Source organism: Zonotrichia albicollis, chromosome 5 (genome assembly GCF_047830755.1).
Source record: "Zonotrichia albicollis isolate bZonAlb1 chromosome 5, bZonAlb1.hap1, whole genome shotgun sequence".
NCBI classification, from domain to species: Eukaryota; Metazoa; Chordata; class Aves; order Passeriformes; family Passerellidae; genus Zonotrichia; species Zonotrichia albicollis.
Window position 1 is genome coordinate 49741411 of NC_133823.1, and position 24674 is coordinate 49766084.

At 42.6% G+C, this 24674-nt stretch overlaps 2 protein-coding genes and 1 long non-coding RNA gene across 5 annotated transcripts in view; 1 reads left to right on the top strand and 2 right to left on the bottom strand.

Annotated features, from left to right (window-relative positions):
• Nucleotides 1-1919: 1919 nt before the first annotated feature.
• On the bottom strand, nucleotides 1920-16326 carry RNF4 (ring finger protein 4). The gene is made up of 8 exons (XM_074541655.1): nucleotides 15806-16326; nucleotides 9902-10065; nucleotides 9319-9439; nucleotides 8468-8547; nucleotides 7198-7207; nucleotides 5913-6078; nucleotides 4726-4774; nucleotides 1920-4391 (listed from the first exon to the last, which is right to left on the bottom strand). The coding sequence occupies exons 2-8, from the start codon at nucleotides 9908-9910 to the stop codon at nucleotides 4242-4244; spliced, it is 585 nt and encodes a 194-aa protein (XP_074397756.1). The 5' UTR covers nucleotides 9911-10065; nucleotides 15806-16326; the 3' UTR covers nucleotides 1920-4241.
• A 3234-nt stretch (nucleotides 16327-19560) lies between these two features.
• CFAP99 (cilia and flagella associated protein 99) overlaps nucleotides 19561-24674 on the bottom strand; it is a 54442-nt gene continuing 49328 nt past the window's right edge. For all 3 annotated transcript variants that reach the window (XM_014266083.3, XM_074541656.1, XM_005485763.4), the window contains 2 exons: nucleotides 21803-21962; nucleotides 19561-21199 (listed from right to left, as the gene is read on the bottom strand). In XM_014266083.3, the coding sequence (XP_014121558.2) occupies nucleotides 21032-21199; nucleotides 21803-21962 (328 nt within the window). In that variant the 3' untranslated portion in view covers nucleotides 19561-21031. The remainder of the gene's footprint in view (nucleotides 21200-21802; nucleotides 21963-24674) is intronic.
• LOC141729181 (uncharacterized) overlaps nucleotides 21898-24674 on the top strand; it is a 39429-nt gene continuing 36652 nt past the window's right edge. Inside the window, exon 1 of the long non-coding RNA XR_012580491.1 lies at nucleotides 21898-21991. This is a non-coding gene — a long non-coding RNA (uncharacterized LOC141729181). The remainder of the gene's footprint in view (nucleotides 21992-24674) is intronic.

Consider the following 24674-nt stretch of genomic DNA (forward strand, 5'->3'; position numbering starts at 1 on the left):
ACTGCATCTCTCTCATCACCCAGCTAACTCACCCTTTTGTAGCACTCCTTATTGGACACAGCTGTGGCCTGTTAAGGGCAGCCTGTTCCTAATCTTTGGTGATGAGTACAGCTGCAACTCCTCAGGTGTGAGATTACCTTCTGCACTATCTTTATTTTCTAACATTCCATCCCTCCACACACTGCCAGCAAGTGTAGAGCAGACACAATGCAAGGACACATCTCTACAGTTAACAAAACTTCATAGATGGCACCACGTCACCTGTCAGCATAGACCCAGACCTGTGTCACCATCCTAATCCAGGCAAATGGAGGTTTGAGCTCTGCAACCAGAACACAGCTCTGGCCCTGCTGATCTGTTTCGCCTGCCATACACCAACACTTACCCTTGGCAACTCCCCTTTGCCACTGTCTGCTCACACACAAAAAGCTGCAAACATATCTGTACACTTCCCTCTGTAGTTCCAATTTCCAGTGAGTGATGTTCCTGCCCTGGTCCCCAGTCCATAGCCATGGTCTCCTCTCCAGCCCCCAGGACCATCACCCAATCTGAGCCTTCAGTTCAGACACTGCAGCACTGCAAACATTACTCAGATCCCATGTTCAGCCCAGCCACTGCACCATGGTTTATACCCAGCTCCTTAGACCAGGGCTGGTATGCCCTGGACCTGGTTTTCTCTCTGGTTTGTTTCATATCCACCCCTTCTGCTTTCCAAAACTGTGATACAGGATCAAACCCCAAGTGAGAACAGCTTTCTGCAGTTGCTGCATGCTTCATCCACCCAAAATGCCAAATCTGGCTGCAAATCAGAGAGCACATCTGATGGATCCAATGTTCCACCAGAAGCAGATCAAGGGCTTAACTGAAGCAGCAAGGACTCCCCATAACAACAAACAGTCTTCCTGTCCACACAGCCCTCTGTGTAAAACATCTGACAGCTGCTGAACAGCAGGTGACATATTGCATGATGCAGGTTGCCACTTTAATCCTGACTTATAAGAAAAGATCCATTATTACAGAATGTGGTGTAATAAGGCAAAGATAGTACAGCATAAAGCAAAATAGTTATAAACTTATTTTAGGATAAAAACAAAAGTGTCATGAAATAGCAAATTACTCATCAGCATTTGGAAAGGCAGCTACTCCATATGTGTACAATATAAATAGTAAAAAAGAACAAAATACAATAAAAGCAACTAAGAGGGATAAGCCAAGACCTTTAGGAAACAGCATCTCTAGTTTCTTTGGAGAAAAAAAAATCAAGTGAGCTTTATTGGGACTTTGAAACTACCCTGTAGTTCAAAGAGAACTGTAGTTCAGTTCTCTCCTCAGCATTCTCTCCAGTGGCTGCTTCACAGCCAGGCAGCAGTGGGAGCCCCAGGGAGGTGGCCCAGCACCCTCCCAAGCCTCCTCACTGCTCTCTCTGGCCCTGGCTGTCAGGCTCCCCCCACCCACAAAGCCACCTCTGCATTGCCCCATTGTCCCCATCCTGAGCAGGACATCAGCCTCCTGTCCCCACATCCCCCCTGCCCCAGATGGTGCCTTTCTCCTTTGCCCCGCACAACCCACACTGGCCCCTGAAAGGCTTTGGCCTTCAGGATTATTTCCCCCCAAATCAATGACTCCAGCACAATGAAAAAAAGCACTTGTGATTTATCAATCCAAACATTTTATTTTCACCTGTTAAGAGAACCCTCTGCCTACCAGCAGAGTTCAACATAGATGGGCAGACAGACTTGAATACAATTAAATACAGGAAAAATTGAACTATATACAACAAGACAGACATCTACTTAACATAAAGATTTTTTCATTTTCTATGAGTTCTTGCCAATGTGAAATATTGCTGGAACTGAAATATATCAGACTTTTTTTCCTTTGAAGAAAAAAGCATGTAATGAATTTCCATTTTTTTTCCCATGTACTGAGACATAATATCCTTTTTGAGATGCACAAAATTTGTGGCACTTCACAGGGTACACAAAAGCTAAAAACTCTTTGTTATAGTTTATGATATCTAAATTTTGATTAGATCTATTTATTGAAACACTAACTCTAAAGTGGTATTTACATGGAGGAAGTGCAAAATCATTTAGGCCATGGCTAGTAGACTGTGAAAGATGCATGGTTAAGTGACTTGACTCACCCTCATCCTCAGTAGTAATCCCTTAAATCCTCTTCTGATCCTTCCTTTCACACAGCAGCCACCCCAGGAAAACCAGCCATAATTTATTCTTTCTTTGTTAAGCTACTGGGACAAAGTAGCTGCCGTGACCCTTGTGGGTCTCTACAGTTTTAATGTTGGGCTGCTTCTCCTGACACAATTAATACTTAAAGCATCAACTCTGCTTTTTGGGACCCAACTGCAGCCATTACTGTCACTGCAGTATCCTGAGACAGCTGTAGTCCTTGCTTGTTTATCTTACCCATGGGAGCACACAGCAACCACCTGTGTGTAACTTTGTAGGAGTCACCCTACTGCCAACACAGCAACTGCACATTCCTGCTAACAGCACTGAACCAAAGCCACTCCAAACCAGGGGGTGAAGGTGCTGCATTTCTTCAGGCAGCCTTTATGTAACAAAACTCTCTATTTCTATATCCAGAAACATCCTAATTAAAAAAAAAAAAAAAAGTCAACTTTACTTTGAGCTGCAAGGCAGCTTGAGACAGCTAATTTAGAAGAGCAGCTTTAATTAAAGGTTTCCTACAGATAAGGACAGGTTAGCAATGACACCTGTGATACCAACATTAACTAAACACACCCTTCAGAGTTGTGCTGCACCAGGGCACAGAATGGTTCTTAGAATGGTTTCTATAAGCAACCAACTCTAGAGAAGTGGCCAGGTTTAATTCTGGAGGTTCCCATGGGTTCACCTACCACAGCTGTGGATCATAAACCCCTGATTTTAATCATCTTGTCCACATCAATCTGTTTGTATCAGCTCACCCTGGACTCCAGATCAGCTCAGACATTTTAGCTCTAAGTTTAAAACAGACATTTAGAACTCAGTCCTGGGGAAAAAGTGACTGGATAAGAGTGCATAAACTGGTGTATTCCTGCCTTCTCAACTAGAGGAATTGTCCTTCCTAGGAGATATATCTGACTTCTTTTCTAAAACTGCATTTAAAAAAAACCTGGACAACCCTCAGGGCAAAGGGAGAATTAACTTTTCTCTAACTGGCTGTCAAAACTGTTACCAAACACTTTTTAAAGCCTCCACTCAAAAATGGCAGTACAGGAATTTAATTTTCAATGCTATTCACCAGGCTACAACCAGTCAGGTGTCAGTGTAACAACCAGTGAGAACAGCAAAGAGAACACACTGAACTTAAAGTGTTACACTAGGAACAGCTGATACAGTAAGAAGATCTGTAGATATTTTGGTATTCAGCATACAGATGAATTTGCTTCTTTGCTTTCATCACTAGGAAGCCTAGAGAAGACTGTATTATTGATAATTATTAGGACAGCATTACAGCACAAGTAAACCCAAGAGACCATCTCATTGTGTGAGAAAATAAATTCAGTGTTGGGATTAAAATACAGGAATTCTTGGCAGCTGAAACAATCAAAGAATTATTTTCACATTGTACATGCTGCAATGTGTCTATGTATCTGGGATCTCATGGAGTTCATAAAAACATTTGCATGTTCATGTCTGCTGCTCAAAACACTTGACTGCTGATTAACAGCAGGTCACTTTATTGCATAACCCTTGCTGTCAATTTAAGACTGACTTATGAAAAAACCACCCTTCAGTGAAGTACTCACTCTACTAGGGCAAAGATGATATGCAAGAAAGCAAGAGTCATGAGCTTCTTACAGGATGAAAAAAAGTATAATGCAATGGTGAATTGCTAATCTGTGTTCTGAAAGGAAACTATTCCATACCTGTATGTGAAGGTAGGAATAATTAATAGAGTAAGAAAAAACAAAATATTCACACTCCCTTATTTAAGCATTAAAAAAAGTAGAAGGAAATGGATTAACTGCTTCCTTCCTGGTCTAGGTTGCTGATCTAGTTTAGACAGTCACTGATGTAGCATGATAGCCAGGAACGTAACAAGAAGCAACTTGGACCATAAAAAAGCTGTCTAGATATGTTCAAGTTGGTCTCCAAAAAAACCAGTTTTATTTGGATTTGTGCACAACCTGCTGCTCTTTAAATCTTCAGAGCACTGAAAATATAACATTTCCCCCAAAATCCAGTTGAGTCTGTCCTGAGAAATAAAAGTACTCATATATAAATGGGATGATACTGTCTGTGAGTGAGTTTCTTCCTGCAAGTTGGGCAAGAGTTGGCATTCCTAAGGGAATCACGGAGGCACTGACTGCAGAAGACATGGCCACATTTTGTTGACACAATCAGTCGTCCACTTTGCACAATCTGGAAAAAAAGAAACCACAATAGGCATTAGAAGTAAAGAATTCAACTTTGCTGGTCTACTGCCATCACACAAACAGGACTGAGAATATTTGGAATTCTCCTTTATTCTTAGAATAATAAGGAACTTGAAGATCTTTCAGTGCCATCCTGCCAAGGGTTCCTCCCTCTACCCCCACTAACAAGTAGTGACTTAGACTGATAAGTTATTATGAGCCTCAAGGCAAGCTGTGCTTCAAGCCAGCTCTCTGTAACATCCCACAGCAGCCAAATGAGCCCCCTCTGCCCCTCTCTCCCTCACACAGCATATAAAGGATGACAGCATGTGGGTCCTTACCTCTGAGTAGACATCCATGCAGATTGGACAGCTGACAGTACCAGACGGCCTTGTGTACAGAGAAGAGAAGAAGAAAAAAACATGCAGCCATTAATTTCACTGCACATCAAGGGTTACCCACACAAAATGTCACGTCACCATCTGAGTGCACCATGGTCCATTTCTTTTCAAGACTCCTGTGTACCTTTAACTCCTCAGTTTGTGGCATGTAATAACAAGACTGGGCCCCTTTGTCCTGAAGGAAAGGTTTTCCCCAGGGGGAAGATGCACTAGGTCACCCTGGTCTAGCACAAGAACTCACAGCACTCTCTTTGCTCTGTTCAGCACTAATCTCCAACAGGCCATCAGTGACAGCTCTGTAACAAAAGCACTGAGAGCTCTGCCTTGGAAATTAGTCATTCTAGAAAGGGAAGAGGCTGTCAGAAGTTCCAAAATCCCCTGCTCCAATTTAGCAACAGCCCAGTAACATAGGCACTTCAAGAACTCCTGCTTATAAAATCTAGGTCAGGAACACAGTGACACAAGGAAATACTCAAATTTCCAGTTCCAAGGTGGAAAGACCGACTCAGTGTCTGTTACTGAGCTGTGGTTACAGATGAGCCTCTGCTGCCTTCAGCCTCCAGGAGAGCAGTACTGCACACACAGTCAGCAACAGGCACAGCCTGGCTGCCTAGGGAACATGGCCCAGCCCAAGGGCTGAATAATAGCAGCTAGCAGAAACAAAAAGAGCTTCCTGACACTATTCTTTACAAACTAATTTCTACTTTACACCTTCTGAACTCTTTACCTAAACGTTTGGCTTTCTTATGTCACTGCCCATGCTGAACCACAGCTTGTAATTTATTAATCAAACAGGCATAGAAAGCGTGAGATGGTCTTTATCCCATTATCTTCAATCCAAGCAGGAAGCACTACTAACATCTACCCCAGCAGACCTTGCCATACCCCACATTCATCTTTTTAAGGCTGAATACAAAGCTGTAGATCTGTTTTGGGCTGGCTTTTCATCCTAAAGTGAAAACGTTATCATTTGACTATCATACAACATGGGATGTCATACTCATTAAATGAGGGAACTGAGAAAGCGAAGGCTTCAAAGGAAGTCAGGTGATGACAAATACAACTCAGTCCTGTCTGCCTCAAAAGAAGCACAACTCCATGTTTGGCAGCTCATGAGGTGTACGTACTTTGAACTTGCAGTTTCCTCTTCCAGGGGTCCCAGTTCTCGAGCTGCTTTATCAGCCACGTACACGTCGTTATCTCTGGTTTCATCTTCATCATCACTGCTCAGCACACAGCTGTCTGCCTGTCTCTGGCTTCTTAGCCTCAGATTTCTCCTCTGTCGTTGGTTCTCTGTAATTTAGTTTTGTTAAGTTAGCTATACTATTATCTCCCTGAAACTATCCCTGAAATGCAAGACTAGACCATATTCAGCTGCATTAAAAGCAATCTTAAACTAGTTTCTAAATATTAAGGCTGAACACGTCGAGACATTGTGAATATTCCACTACATACTGACACAAATCATTTGATCTCTTCACCCTACAAACAGCTAAAACTTAATCTTGAAGATCCTCAGTGTCACACATTCCGGGAAATTACACTACCTGTGAATTAATCTCCCCTATAAAGGGAAGACACTTCTCCCAATTCTTACTGACAGAAACAGCTACAATCCTATGTTGAGGAACTGCAACAACTGCTGTGACCTGGAAGAGGGAGGACTGAACACAAGTTTATCTCTGCAACTCCAGTATCCATGTAGAAATAATCAAGCTACTAAACAATACAACACAAAAAGTCACAAAATTAAAACCACTTCCTGCCTAAGTGCTCAGTTACAACTTTTATTGCAGGCGTTTTTCACTTACTCTTGCTTCATTCAGAGCACAGGACAGATTACATTCTAGATAAGCAGCTGACAACACACTAATGTATCTCCAATAATGTAGTTAGACTACATCTGAAAGATGTAAAAGATGAACTTCTTTAGACCTGTAACTATTTTAACATCTCAAGAAGAAAAAAAAGTTAATATTTCTCACTGCAAAATTTGAGGCATGTTAGACTAGTGCATACTATGAGCACAAATCACCTTCTCTAGTTCCTTTACTGGAATACAGGTTAGACAAATCTGACTTTTTTTTCATTCACAACCAATATGCTAGTGCTAATTAAACTTATTGTCAACTTGGGGCTTAAAGAAATTCTGTCTTTAGAAAATAAGAAAAAGTATTTAGAGCAGCTTTTGATATATTTTATTTCAGATACTTTCTACAAGCTTTGATACTGACTATCAAGCAGAGACTGGATTCATTCTCTAAGGCACTGGACAGATGTTCTAGCAATGTCCTTGGCTGGCCTTTTGCAGTTTCAATAAATGCTGCTCAAATTAATTGAAAAAGGCAAACAAAAAATAATAATTATTACATTTAGGAGAATTCCATTATCAATTTTAAAATGTCAACTCACCTTCAACAATCTTGCATCAATACACATGGGAGAGGAGAGAAAAGAAAATACAATTAGACTTTGTGGTGCACCCCTGGTCTTACGTACAAAGACCAGCTAGGCACAGCAGTTCCAACAAAACAAGCCAAGAATGATAGGCTATTACTCTTATTTTGATTAGGACTATTAAAAGCAGTATATTAAAAGCTTCACTGTAAACAACTATGTGGATGCTGATGGTTCTGCTCCCACTGCTCCAATGGGGTAGCAACAGAAGCAACTTATGAACCATCTGAATGTGCTCCTTCCTGCTCCCCCCATTCAGTTCCATGGTTTAGTTTCAGGTGATTCTTTCCCTCTTTCTCCTCAAACAGGCCAGTTCAGCACTGGTGTCCATAAACATGCCATATTATGGCAGCTGCTGAAGAAAAGAAACCCATCCCCCAGCCTGCTCTTGGTGGAACTGGAGCAGGGTAAGTGCAAATTCTGTTGTTAAGTTTGAGGCCCTTCCTTTGCAAAGGCTCAGGAATAACCCCAGCAAGAAACACTCCCTATGCTATTCCTGCTGCTTGCTTCTGCTCGGCACAGCAGCAGTGGCATCCTAAAACTGAGGGGATAAACAACACTGCCAGCTGGATCAAAGACTATTCTAGCTTTCAAAAGAGCAGAAAAAAAATTAAGGTGTTTTAAAGACTTCTGGGAGTATTAACCTGAACTTATTTTACTTACTCTTCTTTCCCTTGGCTTTTTCTTCAAATCATTGGCCTAGGGGGGTATTATAAAACATTCTTCACCAAGACTTGCCAAGCACTGCAAGGGGCTGCCCAGGGCAGCCCAGTGGCATTGGCTTGAAATCACGCCTGGAGGTACTTCCAACACAGACAGATGTGGTGCTTATACATATGGCCCAGTTGTGGACCTGGTGGTGTGGGGTGAATGGTTGGACTTGATGATGTTAGAGGTCCTGTCCAACCCAAACTATTCTATGATTCTACCTTTGATATATCTAGAAAAAATTCAACTATCAACTGCATCTCTAGGTTACATTATTTATGACAGATCTATATAAACTCCAGGTTCTGGAGCAAAAAGTTAGTTTATACTACCCTATCACTAACTGCAAGTACACCTCCAGAGCAGCTTCTTTGCTCTCTGTAACACAGGACCTTCAGGCCCTGAAAAGCCAAACCTGAATTCAAAACTTGCCCTTTAAAGTCAGATTCTATCAGGCAACACATGAGGAAAGTAATTTGACTACAATAATTAGGTAAGTGTGCTATTCACTACTTACCACAATGGAATCATTGTGAGTTAGATCAACGACTACAGGATCAGAAGATTCACATGTGAGATCTACTACTTCTTCACCAGCTGAAAAACAAAGTTAGAATCGAGGTCAAAGACTGCAGAGGAGGAAAATTGCCTGCCACTATGTAACAGCCTAAGATTCAACCATCTCCTGTCCATCTTCTCTTCAGGAATGAGACCAACATTTCACTCAAGCTTTGCCCTCAGCAACTCCCAGACAGCTTTACCAGCCCTGTCTTCAGCAAGCTGAAATGCAAAAGAGCAGCTAAACTCCTCACACAGTTCTGTCACATGACAACAGCAACAGACAACTCATCTGACAGGAGAATGCTTATCACACAAAAATGTAACATGAATCATATAGGATATAATAGTACTGTGCTCTGCACATTCCCTTGAGGGATTGGGCACAATTAATAATAAAAAGTTTTCCTTATCTTCTTCAAACTTGGGAGTTTCAAAATTTAGCTTGCCACTCTGCGTAGTGGCAGCTGCTGAAACACCCATCTTATCTGAATAGACATGCAGATGTTTGAGCAGCTCTTGAGGACTTTTCCTGTGCAACTCATCTATCACTAGTGACAAATGCATTGTAGCTCAGTAACAAACCAAACCAGTTTTCAGTAGGCTTGTTATTTAGCCATGCCATGCCATGCCATGCCATGCCTTTCAGTAGGCTTGTTATTTAGTCATGTGTGCCACTAGGCACTTCCTAAAATCATGTTTCCCTGCTTCTCCACTACACAGCCGAGAAACTGGCAAAAATACATGTTCAGCTGTACCCAAACCCTGCAGAAGCACTTTCTGTTCTTATCGCTTCAAAAGAAAACTTACCACTTTCTTCAAGTTCTATTGGCTCTGCTTCTGAAGCCATTTCAGCAGTGGAAGCCATGAGCCTGCTTCTTTTTCGAGCTTGCCTAGAATTACCTGTTCCTCCACGGCGCTTCCGTTGAGTCTAAGAGAGAACAAAGACTTAGCATTTTCTGTGCAAGCAGTACTAACATAGCCCTCAATTTTGCAACACCAATGAAAGCACATAAAGGTACAGAAAACACTCCTGGAATGGCTGTAATAGTCATCAATAGGTGGTATGGCTTATTCTTACCTGAATCGATTCCAGCAAGGATAAAAATATCAGCCCAGATCCAGATCTCTTACCAGCTGCCTCACCAAGAAAAAGCCTATCATGATGGTTTGTAAATGAGAAACTAGTTCACAGTGTATTGGGTTTTGCTGACATTGTGAGCATTTCTGTACTACTGCTAGCACCTAGAGTGATTAAAAATCTGAATGTACACGAAGATTCAATATACTTGTGTTCCTGTGTATTAGCTAGAAACTCTTAAAATAGTTTGCAGAAATACAATGGAAAACATGTTTCAAGAATCAGGTTTGGACTGAGTAGCAAAGTACTTACTGTGCTCATAGTGCTTCTTGATCTAAAACCACTGAAGAAGAGGTACAAACACCAAAAAAGTAATGGCAAGGAAGCTACAGCTATAATTTCCTTAGATTCCTTTAGGTAGCTCACTGATAAAAACTCCAGGTTTCTGAAGATAAGAGGACGATGCTCTTCCAAACCTATCAAAGAGAAGAGAGAAGGTTACCTGTCTGCAATGCTTGTACTCTCCAATCCCCCCTGCTCTCAGATTCCCATTGCTGAGCCACCAGTTTCTGCCCAAAGCCAGAGGGGAGGGAAGTCCCCAAGTTCAGCATGCGAGCCTCAAACACCTGCAGCTGGGCCTGAAGCCTCAGTCATTCTCATCTGTGAACTAAACACCTGGAAAAGTGAGTTGGACAGCAAACTAGAAGAATATTAACAAATCCCAATGACACTGAACTGAAAAGCAACTGACTGATACTCAAGGCAATGTCTGTGGGCAGGAATCAGTGGGAATTTTGTCATAAACAGCCATCTTCAGAGAATCTAAATTCCAGATGGACTGCTTTCTTCTTCAACCCATCTCCAGATTCCAACAGCTGGGACCCGAACAGCTTGAGAGGAACTTAAAGCAAGTGAAGCAGACAAATTTCAGTTTCAAAATCTTTGCCAACATGCAGGAGAATCTGAGCTCCCTGTAGCTGCTGTGTTAGGTGCACATGTGCACACCCAGCTACCTGCCAAGGGAGAGAGCTCAAAAGCATAAAGGCAGCTCTGAGCGACTGACAGGTAGTGACGGTCCCATCCCGGAGCCTGCCTGTGCTACAGTTACCACCTGGCCAACACACAGTGGGGGCTGAGTGTGGCGGAGGGACCAGAACAGCTCTGTGTCTTGAGGTGACTGCACACTCTGCTACCCCTGTTGCCTGCTCCGTGCTCAGATATAGAGCAGAGTCCTGCAGCTTCAAGTTAGAGCTGAGGGGCGGAGGGAAGTAGTGGAATTATTGTAGTGCCTGTGTTCAAAAACAGAGATAAGCGTCTAGGGGTTTCTCCCAGCTTTCTTTCTTTAAAGAGACAGACAGACAGAGTTGTTCCTTGGGGTTTTTTTAGCTAGCCTCTTTTTCATGAGCTGAGGCAGTAAGCTTTTTCCTGGGACTGTGGCTTCTTCTTCTGGAACTGTTCAGTTTTTCTCCAGTCTGAAGCACTAGGACATCACCCAGGGGCTGCCACTGCTGAGCCACACCTGCAGAAAGGACTCTGAATCTGCCATCTCTGCAGAGCAGTGACAGGTATTGAACATTATTCACTCCTTTTTTCATGCCTGTGAGCAATCCAACTGTTAAATAAACAGGGATTTTTGCACTTTGGAGAAACGAATTCCTTTTGAACCTGTGGGAACCTGTGGGGGAGGGGCTGCTCAAACCAGCCTTTTGTCAGAGCAGACAGCTTTTCAGAATGCTTCCTCCTAAATTTGTCCAGAACTGGGACACTATTTTAAACAAGAACTGCTGAACTGTCTCCAGAGCTGACTGATTTTTGCCACAAAGAGCAGCACACACTGTGTAGCCTACTCCCAGATAGGGAAACATGAACACACAGTGGGATGGAACAGCACTGCTAGTCAATCCTAGCCTTCAATAAAGGAAACCTGACGGATCTTTTTGTGCTTTAACTCACTCCATTTCTTAATTCACTTTCTTAAGAGACCTGTTAACACTGAACTGTGATATTATTTAAAAAAAATTGTTATTAAAGCTTGAGAAAAATGCTTACACTCAATTTGATACTTATTATGAAGCCCAAAGATGTATTTATGTATAGTTGTAAGCAACACAATACACCACTCATCAATTTTCTCACATTTTTTCATTTTAAAACCAGCACAAAAGGCAAAATGAAAGTCAATAGACTTAATGCTTAGTGAATCCATGGGCATAACAGATCTCATTTTTTGAACTATTATGTGTAACACCCTCTCAAATTTTTTTTATAGAAATCTAAACGGACATGTTCAGCTTTCCTGGTAGATAAGAACTAGTCTCATGCTGTCACCTGGGGTGTTGAAGACTCAGGCTACCAGAGAAGGCAGACTGGCTTCAGGCTCTTGCTGCCTCAATGCAGGACTCACCCCTGCAATCATTTCCATAACATTTTGTGTTCAGGTAATGAAAATTCTCTTTTAACACTTCATCCCACTGTTCTTAAGGGCTAGATTTCATTTCACTTGTTCAGAAAGAAAGCTTCTCTGTGAGCCTTATCAACATTCTTGGGAAGATACTATTTTACTTTCTAGGATAGGAGAAGGAACTCTTAAAACCAGACCATGACTAATGCTGCAATCATACAAAAACCCAACCAAAGAAAAACCAGAAAAACAGCAAGACTGTTCTGTGAGCACATTTTCTAGGTGCTATACAAGCTCCTACTTCAATATGATCGTTACTCATGGATTTGGAGGTTTTAGGAGACCAGGGGAAGAGAGAGGGGAAGGAGGAGACACAGCACAAGGGATAAGGGATGGAGGCAAGGGAGAGAACCATCCCTAAACCCTACATATCTGCTCTTTCAAAATAATTGCTTCAAGACAAACTACTATCTTCATTGACCAGCTACAAATTAAATTTAAAATTACTTAGGTAAACCAGTTTTCTGCACACAGCAAGAGGATGAACAAGAGTGAGCAACATATGGAGTACATTAACAAGTTAAGCCATCAGATAATTTGCAAGTTTTATTTCATCAAGAAAGCCAAGACACTTCTCCTCAGATACTGAATTGGAAAAAACACCTGGACATTAAAAAGCTGGGAAATATTAGTTGGTGCACACACCTGAGAAATATAAAGAAATGAACTTTTATATAAGCTTATTTTAAATTACAAGTTGTCAGAACTGTTTTTAAATAGACTTTTTCAAAACAACAACATTGACATATCTGCAGTGCTGAAAGGCAGCAAAAAATAAACCTATTGTATTCATCAGGCAGCACGGGTCTGAATGTAAAATACCCAGAAGGTTTCACAAGACCTGGTGCTTTTCAGACTCAATACTGAGTACAGCCCAGTGCAATAGTTTGTTAACCAAGTATATTTAGAAAGGTTAAAAATATTGCAGGGAACACCTGTGATGACTCCAAACAGAAGCTTGCACAGATTCTCTTTGGCTGTGAGTGGCTTAAATGCCAAAGAAGAACTGTAACAGAAGAAAAAACGAAGCCAATCAACTGAAATTTTTAAGTTATAGTGAAAACTGAAGTAACACACAATAGAAGACCTGTTAAGACCATCCTATCCATTTTAAATACTCACACTCATTCTTTATCAAGACACAAACCCCCAGATTATTTACAGGATTACTGTAATATTTGTGAACATAGGATTGCTGTGAAATGTCTGACAGGATCTGGTGTCAACCCTCACTTGCAGGGGAGGACAGAATCACCTTTTGACAAAAGTGACAGAGCACACTGCTGCTATTTAAATGGTTTAATTTCAGAATCTTAGAACACTGACAACTGGGTTTCTTTATGATTAATGCAGACAGAACCTATAAGGCACAGATGTTCCAGCTGCCAATGGCTCAATACCTCTTCAGAAGCTGCTTCTGAAGAATTAAGTTGAGAAGAGACAGCCACAGGGAAGCTCATCACTGTAAAACTACCTCAAATCATCACAGGTAGGTTCATCAATATCAACATGGCTCATGCCAGGAGAGTGCTGTTTACTAAGAAAATCCAACTGCTAGAATTTATTAAGACTATGGAAGGAGTCCTACGATCCAGTAACATTTTTGTTTTTTAAGAACAAACCTTTTCTGGGGGCTATAGATTTCCACATGTTATTGGCTTACTTGGGAAACCTCAATGAGCATCAAGTGCCCAAACATTCTGAAAACAAAGCAGAGTTTACTTTCTTAAATATACCACAGATAAAGTTTAGTCACACATTGCATATTGAGAGATACACTCATCTGGAAGAATTCCTCAGCAATCTTCAAAAGTGCAGGACCACTTAATAACATAGTTTGTTACACAGGCCTGGACAGCCCAAGTTAATGATAAAGCCTATAACACTCTTCTTCCAGCAGTCACTGTGAAACCACCCAGCCCCAAGGAGTTGTTAATGCAAAGAATTACTGCAGCAACCTCCCTCCCCTCAATCCACAGACATCACTTCCCACTTGAACTTTGCAGTTATCTGTGAGACTTCTAGCAAGATGCATGCAGACATCATTTTGAAATTCTAGAATAATGACTTTTTAAGAAGTAAAGACTTTTCTTTGTGTAAAAACCTAGCAGATCAGCTTAGCAAGCCAATAAATACATTTAACTTATACAGAACTTCTATTGCTTCACTGCAGGCCGGTACAGCACCAGAAAAGGCCACTCCCCTTCCCGTCATCTGCAGAGTTCTGCACATGCAGTTATTGTTCCTAAACTGGGTTGATCTCAGAACAAGGAACATTTCAAAGACTACAAGTACCAACTTTTCTCTGTACTTGAGAGAAAAGGTCAAGCTATTTAAATCAAGAATCTTCACACTAGGAGTGGTAACTACTGCTATTCATCATTTAAGTATCTTGTTTTTTCCTCTAAAAAAAGTCAACATTTTCACCGAGCTCAAGCTGAGTTAATCAAACACGTTTGAATTACCACTCAAAAACAATTGATTCTTTAAAATACTGAAAACTTTTCTTGCACCACTCTCAAAAGGAAATCTTGGTCTCCCACGTGAATGGAGGCAAACTGTCTGAAGCAAGAGATAGACATTTTCCCTGTCTCACTAACAGAGACAAGACTTAATTTCCTATTTATCCTAAACATGACAAATTCACTGAAGTACTTACTTAAAGAAACCAATCCAAACATTGGGAATATGCAAAGCACAGCTGACACCACCATTGTATGTTGAATTTGTCAAAATGGATTATCCAAATGATGCCTTACATTTTAATTTTGTATTTTTCAGATCCTGTACTGGATTAGTGTTTGACTCTGAACTTTCATATAGAATGTTAGAAAGCTCCCATCACAGTCAGTCTCCCATTTTGGTCAGACAAAATAATCCTTCCAGGACTGAAAACCGAGGTCATCATCACAGTCTCAGGCCCAAAAAGTATAAACCAAAGTAAACTGGGGGAATGTCACTTCATTACCTGAAGCTGTAATTGGACAATTAACCCAGATATGCATTTAGACCAAACATGTATCTGCCCGAAAAACTCTTGCCCATCTTGCTTGTAGCCTCTGTGAGGCTCTTGCACTGCCCAAGGTGTAGCTGTTAAAAGCCTTCAATAAATACTCACTTAAACTCTGTCTAACCTCTGTTCTAGGCAGCCAGCCCAAAGCATGACCGTACCTTTAAAGCTTCTCACTTCTACCCCAGATGTCTTTTTGTACCCCTAACAACAGCAAACGTATCAAAGATGCATCTGCGTAACAGCATTTTTGTCTTCAGAAGACACACATACCAGGCACAAAGCGCTGGTCTCAATTTTTTTTTTACCATGGAGAACGCTAACTTTTCGCTCTTTTACACCTTCCTATCGTGTACTTCCAGTACTTTTAAAGATGCTTTCATTTTCTTAAACTTTAGTGAAAAAAGAAACCGAGTCTCTGTTACCCAAATTAGGTAAAACGTTCCCATACTAAGAGACCTTGGTAAGAGGCACCATAAAAAGAGTAAAGATGAGAGATAACAGGGTATAAACAGAAATACACCAGTCTGCTTGCTTTAAGCAGGCAGTTACACCTACAGACAAATATGACATGTTCATGAATAACCTAAAAAACCCAAAACAGTTCCAAAAACAACCAAGAAATCCCTCAAACCCACCCACAGAACAAAACAACACACTGAACCTTTTCATCGGCCGTATGTCCTATCCCAGACACAGCAAAGAAAAATGGATACAGGCCAGAAGTAAAGCTCACTGCTCTTACTTGCACAAGTTTCTCCGAGAGACGCCACAACTCGCTTTCAATAATCCCAAAAACAGAATACAGCAAAAAACCCCAAAACATTAAAAATAAAATACTTGAGTCTTTCCACATCCTGTAATGAAGCGCAGGTGCGGGCTGAGGTAGGCGAGGAACATTCCCCCCACTCCTGCTGTCACACAAAATGGGAGAGCAGAGCGACAACTTCATGCAGCTCCCTCCACCGAGCCCCGGCCGTTCCTCCGGACAAGAGCAGACCCTTCCGGGGAGGCGGGGCAGGACAGCGAGCCCGGCCGTGCCCGCACCCACCGCTCCGGGCAGGGAGAAGCGGCGGCGGAGCCGGCCCCGGAGCACCCGGCCGGGCCGGGCCGGGCAGGGCAGGGCGGACCCGCCACGCGGCTCCCGGCGGGGGCTGCAGGGGAACCCCTCGGCCAGGGCCGCAGCCGGGGAAGGGGCTGGGGCACCGTCCTCAGGCCGGAGCGGGGGCGGCGCCGGCCCAGCTCCGCGCACCGGCAGAAACGGCCGCATCTCCACGGCTACCCCCACTGCAACCGGGAACGGCCGCTTCCCTTTCCGCTTCCCCCTCCCTTCCCGTCCCCTCCCTCACCTGCCGCCCCGGACCGTCGGCAAGCGGGAGGGATGAACCCAGCAGCGCCGCTCCCCCCCCGGCCGAGCCCCCGGCCCGCCGCGCTCACCGCAGAGGCAGCCGGCAGCGGCCCACGGCAGCGCCCGCCCTCGCTCGCTTACCATTGGCTGAGCTGCGGCCCTGCGATCGCGGAGTGGCCGAGGCGCACGTCAATCAGACAGAGGTAAGACGGGCGGCCCCACCTCCTCTGCTCTCAGCTGCCGCGGGGCGTGCTGGGAGCTGTAGTTCCGCGCTGGCGTGGGGCCTAGGCGGGGTTGTAGAGGCCCACTGAGTTCGCTCGCCACCCCTCGGGAAAGGTCTCCTGGTCCTCAGGCTCCTTCGGCCCTGAAAGGGCGGCCGAAGCCAGACCGTGCTTTTGCTGCGTTCTCCTGAGCTGTTGTACCTGGAGGTGGAGTGTGTGTGAGCTTTGGGGTGGGGTTCCCTACCCCCCTCCCCCCCCCGCCCCCTTCAATCTCCCGTCCCCACCCCCGTGTTCTGGAAACCAGAATCTCAGAACTATGGAATCAGTTAGGTCGGGAAAGACCTTTGAGATCATCAGATCCCACTGATGACTGAACACCACCATGTCAACCCCAGTGTTACAAACTGCTCCTGCAGAAGGAGCCCTCGATGGAGCTTTCGTGGTTACTGCCCCTTGTCCCAAGCCAAGCCAATGCAGTTCCTTCAGAAACATTGTGCAGCTTTTGTACCGAGGGTGAGAACCAACTCCAGACAGACCACCGGGGGTTCCTCAGGACCCTCAAGAGGCCCCTCTGAGGCTCACTGGGCAAACCCAGGCAACTTCATATCTAACACTTCTCTGATTAATATGTACCCCACAATATAGGGAAGATATTAGACTGATAGAGGGCATCAAAAGGAGGGTGACAAAGATGGTCAAGTGCCCTGAGGAGAAGGAGCAGCTGAGGACACTTGGTCTGTTCAGCCTGGAGAAGAGGAGCCTAAGAAGACAGACACCTCCTTGCAGTTACAAATTCCTCATGAGGGGAAGAAGAGGGACAGGGTCTGATCTCTGTGGTGAGTGACAAGCCCCAAGGGAGTGGCCTGAAGTTGTGTCAGGGGAGGTTTAGGTTGAATATTACAAAAAGGTTTTTCACCCAGGGGATGGCTGGGCAGTGGAACAGGCTTCCAGGGAAGTGGTCACAGCACCAGCCTGACAGAGTTCAAGAGTGCCTGGACCATGCTCTCAGGACAATCACATGGTGTGATTCCTGGGGAAGGTGCTGTGCAGGGCCAGGAAGTGAGCTCAATGATCCTTGTGAGTCCCTTCCAACTCAGCACATTCTGTGATACTGTGATCTCTGGCTCATAAACCCATATATCACCTTCAGCCAGGCACGCACATTAGGCCAAGATACCCCCCCTGTGCATCTAGTGTCGTACTAAAGTAATGCCTGCTTCTTGCCATGGCAAAGGCCTTGGTTTTCCTCAGCTAATCTGGGCTTTGTTACATCTCCTTGACCTCCTTAGTGGCAGGTGAAGGCTTCTGTGGTGTCCTGGTTTAGGGCAAATTTGGGAAAAAACCTCCAAAAGGGGGACCCTCCAGAAGGCAAACCCACATGGCCCCTCTCCCCAACTGGTTCAGGAAAGATTCCTCAGAGAGAAGTGGAAAGAACCTGTTTATTCAACAGGCACAGCACCCCCCAGCACACAAAATGAACAATACTGGATGACACCACTCTTTCACTGCTCTGAAAAAAATGTCAAATTCACAAAGTCTCTCCTGGGAGTGGTCGCTCTGCTCTCAGTCCCTCCGGTGCTGGGGCAGCTGCTGTAGCCACAGGGTGCAAACTCTCTCTCAGTGTTCCCAGGTCCCAGTCCGGAGCAGGCTTGAGTGGTTCCAAAAAAGGGAAAGGAAAAACAGTCCAGGGAAAAATTCAGACTGCTTAGCTAAACTGACTAATGAGCAGAAGCAAAAAACAAGAGCAGAGCAGAAGCAGGAGCAAAAGCAAAGCAAAAAGCCAAGCAGAAAGCACAAGCAGCACCATGTACTGTCCTGTCTCCGTGTCTTGCCAGCTATGGGGGAGAGGCTGAGAACAAAACAGAACTTTCACTCTTCAGAGCCACCCTTGAAGGCACAGAACATGATATCCAGCATAAACAGAACACATGCATGGGGATACAAGCACCATAACGTCACCCTAGGACATGTGGTCTGGCTGCTTGTGCTGAAATGAGAGATCTCTGAATGTGCAGCTTCCAGCACTAGAAATGTTTCCTTATGAGTCTGTCACTACGATCAGACAGGTGCAACCTCTGATTTTGTTACTCTGTTTTGATGGATGATTTCAGAGTCAGCCTTGTTCACTCAGGCCCCTCTTCGTGGCTGCAAATGGTGTAACAAATGTGTAAATGAGTGAATCATGAATTATTCATCCACCTGCGTTCCCGTGAAGCAAGTGTGGAGGCGTTTCTCCCTCGGTTCTCTGTGTGTGGCTGCAGCAGGTGGTGCACGGTCCCTGCCACAGGCAGCAAGTCTCAGTGAGCTGGGTGCCTTCACAGCTCACCTGGCTCCAGGGCCACTGTAGCTGCTTTTCTAACACAAGGCTAACAAGTCCCACCAGACCTCTGATTGCTCTGCATTGCTCACCTCAGGTTTCCATGTACCACACAGGAATACTAGGAAATGTGCTCTGGGAGCCAGGGCAGAGTGGTTCTGGAGAGGATCTGTTGTGTTCAGCATCAAGTTATACACATTTGTCAGGAGCAGGGTGGTATTTTTTATGTTATTCTGTGTATTCTGTTGCAAGGCCTGCCATCACTGAAAAATCAATAGGCTATATTGATACAAAAATACCAATATAGGAATATATTGGTATTTTCTTCAAAACACATTATTTTACATTCCTCAAAATGTTGATTCTGAAGATGACTTTATGCATCAGATCCCAAAGCAGTAATAGGCCTACTTGTTATCTCTGAAGGCAAAAATCCCACAGCTGGATTATTGAGATTCTTCTATTCCTCAGTACTTTCATTTGAGAGCAAAGAAAATATGGAGAAGGAAATATTTCTGAACCAGCTTGATTGCAATTCAATAAGAATTTTGAAAACTTGGTCCAAAATCACAGGGGAAGAAACCTGCAGTGTGATGGGGATTTGAAATGTCCACTATCTCAATATCTACTTAATGATGCTTTTTTTTTCTTTTAAAAATTCTTATGAAAAGTTTGAGAACTATTCAGCCATGCAATATCCTAGAGCATGAGTGTCAGCTGTTAATTGCTGGCTTCTGGAAAATCAAGGTGTTGAGTCACCAGTTAGCTTTGTTGCTCTGGAATGCACTGCAAAAGAATGCTGAACAAAGGAAGACAAACTCCCTGCCACTGACAGTATGTAATTTAAAGATATACAATACTGTACTAGACATGGCATCACAATTCCCTTTTCTATGTAGTTCTATGATTCCATCTTTCACTGTCCTGTGTTCCTTAACTCTTGCTCTGGAGCATGAGCCCTACCTGCATTGCCTTTGTGGACTACTAGAGCGTTTCCTTGGAGTGAAAAATACAGCACATTTTATCAGCTTGTGGGCTGTGGAAGTGATCTTCACAGCTAGATGGCAATAAAAGAATTCCATTAGACCTCCTTCAATAAAAAGTGAGAAATGCAATGTTGTGAGAGCCTTTGAAGCAGCTGCCTTACTCTAATGTCAGTGACAGTCTCCTTCAATTTAAATATTTGCAATAGCCATAATTAAGCACTTAGTAACTGGCATTGAGTTAAAATAGAAATACCTTGCATAGTCCTAATGCTGGGCAGATTTTAATTTTGATTTACATCCTTCTTGGCTTTGTGCCTGGATACGTTTTGTGATTTAAAAGCTGTTTTACACAGTATAGAAATTGTCAGAGGACAAATTATCTTCTAGGTGAGTAACAGAATTTTTACTTTTTGTGGAAGCAGCTCCCTAAAGAGATCAATGTTATTTTCTCCTTTTACTGTTTTAAGACTGAAGAAATTAAAGAAGAAAACTGCAAATAGAGGAATGGCCTGCCTGGGTCAATGAATTCAGACTTCTACTTCTGGAGGCTTTCACATTCTCTAAACCTTCTAAACAGTTCTTCCCTCATCCTCTAAAACAGTGTTGAAACTGGCAATCCTCTTACTTAGTTACTGTCATGTAAGAAGATATGTTTGGAACTTAGGCTGACCATGCCTTCTGAAAAGATGCATAATGTAAACAAATATTTCCTGGGGTTTGCCCTCATTTTTATTCTTTTGGAAAAATGAGTGTAGCAAACCATTGCATAGTATACAAACCAGAAATACAGGTCTTGACATTCTTACACAGATATTTGCCATTATGCTGTAGGAGCTCTGATGATTAAATTTCAATTTCTTAAAGCTTTTGATGCTAGCAGAAAAAAAATCCTTATATAATTAATCATTTTATCATTATAAAAGAACATAAAAAATTAAATGATATTACAACCTCCCCGCACATTTTTATTCTATTGTGCCTGTAAGACCCACCTTTTTCTAATCACACTGTAAAGGTGAAATAAGAATAAAACTCAACCTTGTAGTAAATAGGTACACTGGGATATTTCCAGCAGGCCTGGATTTGTTCCAAATGTATTTTATTTTAGATCAGAGCGCAGTATACAGGCTTTGGCTCCAGTTCTTGCTGCTGCAATGAGCTCCTTTTTCTGAACTGCCTCTCTGTCCATAAAGCCATGCTGAAGCATTCTGAACTGTCTTTCCCGACTCTCTTCCAGTTCTTTCCAATGGTTCCATTGAAAAGAATCCTGCAGGAAGAACAGAGAGATGGTCAGACTGCAGGTGTTACAGTGGTTCTCTTTAGCAAATGCACTAAACTTCTGTTTGATAATCCTGCTGGCTGACAACACAGTTTGTTTGCTCACATGACTGGGAAACTTGTTAGCATCGAACTTGGCATGATGAACAGAAAAGCAAGCAGAGTGGGCTGCCCAGTTTAAGATGACTTAAACACTGGTGCAACTCTCCACAAAACCATGGGAATGATAAACTGTAACATGCCTTGGGTGGGAGGGGGGTGAGCATCCTAGTATGGTGTGACAGGAAGCTGGGAAAGACCAGAGGTGGAGATGGGGTCAGGTGCTGCCTTGGTGGGATGAGTGTGTGGTGGTAAGAGTGGGAAGGCAGGTGTTGAATGGATGAGTCCTGCTTTGTGGCAGCAGAACGTGGGAAAAGAAGGTGAGGTCAAGGCCAGGCTGGAGAAACGGTGCCTAGGCAGAGGGCAGGGTGTTGTTATTGGCAGCCATGGACGGCACCATCTGCCTCTGCCCCTTGCCAGTGCTGGCACGTGAGCAAAGGTCTGTGAACAGCAGGTCTATTGCAGATCTTTTCTCCTTATGTAATAACCAGACCTTGCTTGGCACGATTCTGGTTTTCTGGGGGCTAATCTTCAAGAGTCCTGCTTGCTTTTTACGCTCCATTGTTTTCTCTACAATCTTCTTCTGCAGGTTTAAAATGCGTTCATCTTTCATGGGCCTTTCACCAGGCTGGGACTTTTTCTTTTCTTCTTGCCTGAGAAGTCAAAAAGAAACAATGAGAAGGTAAAATATTATCATCCCACAGAATAAGTCCACCTGAGCACATATTACCTTGGTAATAAAGAATTTGCTCTTGCTTCTGAGAACCAGTTAGACTCAAAAGAGATTTAAATCATATAAATATAACTTGCATGTGGTACTCACAATTTGCCTCTTGTTTTTTACAGAATAGCATTACTAAACCACATCAAATAATTTTTCCCACAGGATGCCATGATGACAATATCTTAATTATTTCAAGCCTGACATGACATTCTTTAGAAAAACAATGTGCAAAACCTGGGATAATAGTGCAGGTCTTTGCTTGTGTGAACTATGGAGTTTGCCTTATATGATCATTAGTATTCATCTAGATTGCTGTATTCCTTGGCAAATAAAAGATTTTTTTCTGTGTAATCCCAATGCCCAGATACAGAATCAATGGGATGGTGATGTATTAATTAAGGTTAGTTGCTCTGTGTGAGCATAAATTGATAGCAGCATGTGCAGCCTAAAAGTAAGGCATACCAAAGACATTATTGGATAGTCTTCCTTTCCCCCCGCTTCTATTGTAGCCAATTTTCTGTCCCCTGGGATTTACATTTCATCTGGTTTTACATATTTTCACCCAATTGGTCCAATTTATTCATAACTTCTCCATGTAAGTTACACCAGAGTGACTCACTTAATATCCAACTTTCTCTTTTATTCAACATTGCCCTCGAATTAAGCTTAGTAAAATCAAATTGTAGAGTTAATATTAAGTCACGAGCAGCTGTATGATTCTCTGGATAAATTCAGAGCTAAAGGAAGTGTCAGATCTTCCAAGGAATGTACACAATTGTACAGCCATGTTAGATCTGCTAGGAGCAGCTGGCAAAGGATAGTTTTATAAAATGTCTTTTTATGTTGCAGTGGTGCAACATGGCACTTGCTTTTATTGGAAACCAAATGAAGACTCCAAATGACCCAGAGCAGAGTGCACTGGGGCACTGTCCACTGATTCTGTAGCTCTCATTCTGTCAGTGGCAGGGCTAGTTTTACTGACAAGTTGCCTTTTGAAAAGAAATGCTTTACAACTGAGCTCTTAAATCTTGGGTGGTTTCAGTAGAAGACACTTCTCAAGAAGCTGGCAGATGGAGAAGAAGGAAGAAGTACCTTCTGATGCTAAACCCACCAATTTGCCTTTGTGTCTGTATCAGGGATCCAAACACTTCTTTCATCTTGGGAGAGATGGCTTTTGCCTGCCTTGTTAGCTTTGTCTGTGCTTATAGGAAACTCTCTGTGATAACAGGTTTTCTTCAGTGCAGCCATTCCAGACTAGAGGTCCCCAAATCCTTAGGAACTGAATGAAGGGGAAATATGACCTGTGTCACATTCTGAAATGTGACTGTGAACTCTAAGTAAGGGACACAGTTAAGCTTGGCTTCTCATTTCCAATTACTTTTCCTGAGACTCTCCCTGAACCCCTCTGCTCCATGTGTCATGCTATCTGGTTAGGATAATGTTTCCTTATCCTCTTTAGCACTGTGACATACTCTGCTACACTGAGATTCATTTTAACACTATATTGTAAATCTAAAAATTGTGTGCTATCACTTAATCTAATTGAGGACATGGTTTATTTCTGTTTGCACTGTATAAAGGCATTGCATTCCAAAGGATAAAGGAGAACATAACAGTACAGTTTTAAATAAATACTTGATGATTAAATCTTGTCCGTGAGAATAAACAACAAAATCTTTCCTTACATGCAAATCCAGATTCTTGTAAATACAATTAAAAGGAAATATAGCAAGAGGTTTAACATCAAGAAGCAGCAGCAGCTGCTTCTATATTAATATTGTAAATAGTTGCTTATTTCCAGAATATTCATTCCTCTTCTAAATGTAGTCTTGTGCCAGTCATCTACACTATTCCTGCCACTAATGCTGCCAATCCCATAGATTTTCAGATGCCACACCATATCATAACAGAGACTCCAAGAGAGGAAGGAATGAAAAAAGAAATTTTAAAATTCTGGTTTTCAGTCATCAGTTGAGAACTTTGAGGGCTCAGGATAGAAAAACCTCTTATGATCTCTGTCACCTCATGTGACCTCTTATGACCTCTGTCACCTCTTCCTCTCCAGATCAATAGAAAATTAGGTGATAATTAATGAAAATTCTTCTCAGCTATTTAAAAAATGGGAAATTTGAAGATTTGCACTGAAGTTTCCTCCTATAATCTATATTTGGCTCTTCATTTACATTTTCAAACTCCAGCTTTCTATCAAAAGCATAAAGAGATAGATGTATGTAAGAGCTGTAGTCAGCTCTTAACTGACTCAATACTTGTAGGAGGACTCCTTACAAAAAGGAGTCTCGTGTAAAAACACAAATATTTTTTTAAAAAGATAATTGCTTATAGTGCAAATAACAATTAAAAAAAAAGTTTCTTATAGCCTCAGTCTATAAGGGCTGTCTATACTTCACAGTTCTTTGCCTTTTTCTGTCCTACACCACGTAATTCTAAGTTACTGCAGTTAGCAAAGTGAATGTGTCTAATTGTTAACAGTTCACTATTAAGGCAGTCACTATTTTGACATTTAAGAGCACTACACTATTAGACTGATTATTTTGTACAAATGTGAGTTATTTAAGCACTCAAAATCTGTCTCCCTTCCAAAAAAAAATTAACTTATTAAGCACTTAATTTTAGGTGGGGA